Raw genomic sequence first — 3404 nt, forward strand, 5'->3', positions numbered from 1 at the left:
ATATTTTATATCCTTCTTAGAGAATCGACATTGTTTGTTGAAAGACCGCCGATTTATGAAGTTACATCATATTATTATATTATTGTTATTCTAAATGCATTCAATCTTTATTCTGATTGATTAATTATTCATACTTTGTAAAATTCGTTGAATAACTAGCATTATCGTCATTTAATGTAAAATTAGTGTATAAGCCAGTAAATATTGTAACATACATCAATAAAGAAATCCAATCTAATCTAATCTAGTTTCAAAAATGGCCAAATAAAAGGTTACTCTATGTTTTTTATTATGTTTCTAATGAACTTTTTTGTACACGATTGTAGATAAGGTAGATAATACATCATGAAAAGTTGATAATATATTAAGGTTTAGTTTAAGGATAATATTTCAAGGTTGATATTACATTCGGTTGATTATTTTTGACTTTTTCAGAGGGAATGCATTTCAGTACACGTTGGCCAAGCCGGCATCCAGATTGGTACATCTTGCTGGGAGCTGTATTGCCTGGAGCACGGCATCGAGCCGGACGGCAGTATCAAAAATTCTGAAAAATCAAACGTCGACAATTGCTATGACACATTCTTCTTTGAAACAGAACGCGGCAAGAAAATACCTCGAGCAACTCTGGTTGATCTGGAACCAACAGTCATTGGTGAGTGGGCCTACAATAAAAAAAATCATATTTTTACTCAATGCATGAAATTGGATTATATTTTCCTCTACGAAATAGAGAGATAACTTATTAGGAAAGAAAATTAAGGCTATGCAGAGGCTAAAAATAAACTTTCTACTGGTGATATTTTTAAAGTTTTTCGATTGTTTATCAGCAATAAGCTATCAAAATGAATTGAATTGTTTAATTCAATCAACAATACCATGAAGAATTTATCATCTTACCGAATTTGAAATGTCCTGCCCAAAAATTTAAACTTTAGGCGCTCATATCTCAAAATAATGATCGGATAGAAAATGTTTTCCTGAGTAAACTTTTTTTTTGGAGGGTGAAGTTAGGACGCAGCCGGCCCTCTCTCCCACTTAACCCTCCTATACAAGTCTAATGCATCTACATCACAACATAAGGAAAATAATCTCTTAAATATAATAACAAGTAATATGACCGAAAAAAAAAAATATATATAAATCAATACTTGAGAAAAAAAAACAATTTCATTCAATTTAGTAGAATATATTTTAGACTGAAATAAAATATAAAAGAATAAGTTAGAAAATAGAGTTATAGAAAAAATATTTAAGCAAGAAACAATAAAATTTCACGCAAACACACACCTTTTACACAAGCAAACACACCACGCATACACACCTCCTCATCCTATGCCCCGATCGCCCTCCCTCAGCCACGCCAAGACCTCCGCGATATACAAATCGAAAAACTTGGAAAAATATCACCAGTAGAAAGTTTATTTTAGCCTCTGCACAGCCTCAAGGCCCAAATTCACCAAAAACGAAAACTATAGGTTTGAGCGGCAGTTGGAGGTTCAGGCAGATGATTTTAATTGGTTTTGTAATATGATTTTTTGTTTATTTAGAATCAACTGGCGCTCAAACCAAGTTTTCGTTTTGATGAATTCAAATTCAAATTCATTTATTTACAGCAACAATACAAAAATTGTAAACAAGGCAAAGTCAGAATAAAAAGTCATACAAATTTTTGTACGTGTAGTCATTTGAATAGTTGATACAAGCAACTATTCGGTCCTTTAAAGACCCAAGTGGTTAAGTAAGTGGAAACAATGTGTAATATTGTAATCTATTTTTTGCAACAGATGAAGTGAAAAATGTCATTACAAAGATCTGTTCCACCCTGAACAGCTGATTCGAGGCAAGGAGGATGCAGCCAACAATTATGCCAGAGGCCATTACTCGGTGGGCCAGGAGATCATTGAAAACGTGATGGATCACCTGCGCAAATTGTCCGACAACTGTTCTGGACTGCAGGGTTCTTCGTGTTCCACTCTTTTGGAGGAGGAACCGGGTCCGGGTTCAGTTCCCTGCTCTTGCAGAATCTTTCTGATGTCTATGGCAAGAAGAGCAAGCTGCAGTTTGCTGTCTACCCTGCACCACAGGTAAACTTTATCTATCAATGCATATATTTAATTGGTACCGTACTTGTAGAGTAAGGAATAGAATAGAATAGAAATTTCTTTATTGACATAAGCCATTTTAATTAACAAATGTATTGATGTAGGCTAGACCTACATGGATACTTATCATGTGAGCACGGTTTTCAAGGTGACTGGTTTAGCAATGAACGTTTACAAGTAAATAACTATAGTTGATTTTTTTATGAGATACGTTCAAAGATGATGTTTTATTTTATTTTCATCTTGTTCAATATTGTAAACTTTTAATGAATAAAGTGTTGAAACAAAAGCACATTTTATAACATTGATGTCAGAAGTGAGATTTAATCATTAAAAATTAATTGTGCTGAAAGTGTGTTACACAAATAAAGTTTCACATGAAAACAAGAGCAAGATAAAAAAGGGAGATGGAAGCATTCAACGAGATGGTAAATTTGATAAAAGAAGGAATGCTAGAATTTGTATCTAATATGGGACAAAATTTGCAACTGGAAATCGAAGAAATTTTTAAACCCGTTTATTTATTTTAGTGTTTATTGCGAAAAGTGTCAATTACATAAGCACATTTACAAGAGTATGATCAACGTCATAATTATATATTATACACAAATTTCAAGCATAAAAACATACATTCTACAATATAAAGTACCTAATTTACAAAACCATTATCACAATTCATACATAGGTACAAAAAATCATTTCATAAAAATCAGCCACTTTATAAATGCATTATTCTTGCTGCAGGATAAATTTAACAGTATTTTTGAAACTCGTACAAGAAAGGCTTCACGTATAATGGCAGTGGAGAAAGGAGAAATATAGGAGTAACTTGTCAATTCTCTGCCTTGCCACAGCCTTTTTGACCGAGCGAAGTGAGGTCTAAGATTCAAGTCGACGGTTTGGCATTTCTATTAATATTTAAATGTTTGGATGTTTAAATGTTTATATGTTGCGCATTTACGCGAAATAGATTTTCATTAATTTGACAGGCATGTTCCTTTTTTTTATTGCGCGTCGACGTATATACAAGGTTTTTGAAAATTTCGTATTTCAAGGATAATATAAGAGGAAAAAGGAGCCTCCTTCATACGCCAATATTAGAGTAAAATCAGACTATAGAATTATTCATCATAAATCAGCTGACAAGTGATTACACAGATGTGTGGAGAAGCCAGTCTATTGCTGTATTTCTATAAGGTCTATAGTTTCAATCAGGTACTTGTAGATGAGAATACTGCGTGAGGTCTACTGTTCACAGTACTACTAGTATAGAAGATATAGTGAGGTACATGTTTTAAT

At 33.0% G+C, this 3404-nt stretch overlaps 1 protein-coding gene across 1 annotated transcript; it reads left to right on the forward strand.

Moving 5' to 3' along the window:
- Window positions 1-435: 435 nt before the first annotated feature.
- LOC111043810 (tubulin alpha chain) lies at window positions 436-2087 on the forward strand (the record flags this gene model as incomplete). The annotated part of the gene is given in 3 exon segments (XM_039443738.1): window positions 436-659; window positions 1794-1954; window positions 1957-2087. Coding segments are annotated over 3 exon segments (516 nt in total), but the record flags the coding sequence as incomplete, so codon positions are not given.
- Between the last annotated feature and the right edge of the window lie 1317 nt (window positions 2088-3404).

The sequence above is a fragment of the Nilaparvata lugens genome, unplaced genomic scaffold (genome assembly GCF_014356525.2).
Source record: "Nilaparvata lugens isolate BPH unplaced genomic scaffold, ASM1435652v1 scaffold10750, whole genome shotgun sequence".
Lineage (NCBI taxonomy): Eukaryota > Metazoa > Arthropoda > Insecta > Hemiptera > Delphacidae > Nilaparvata > Nilaparvata lugens.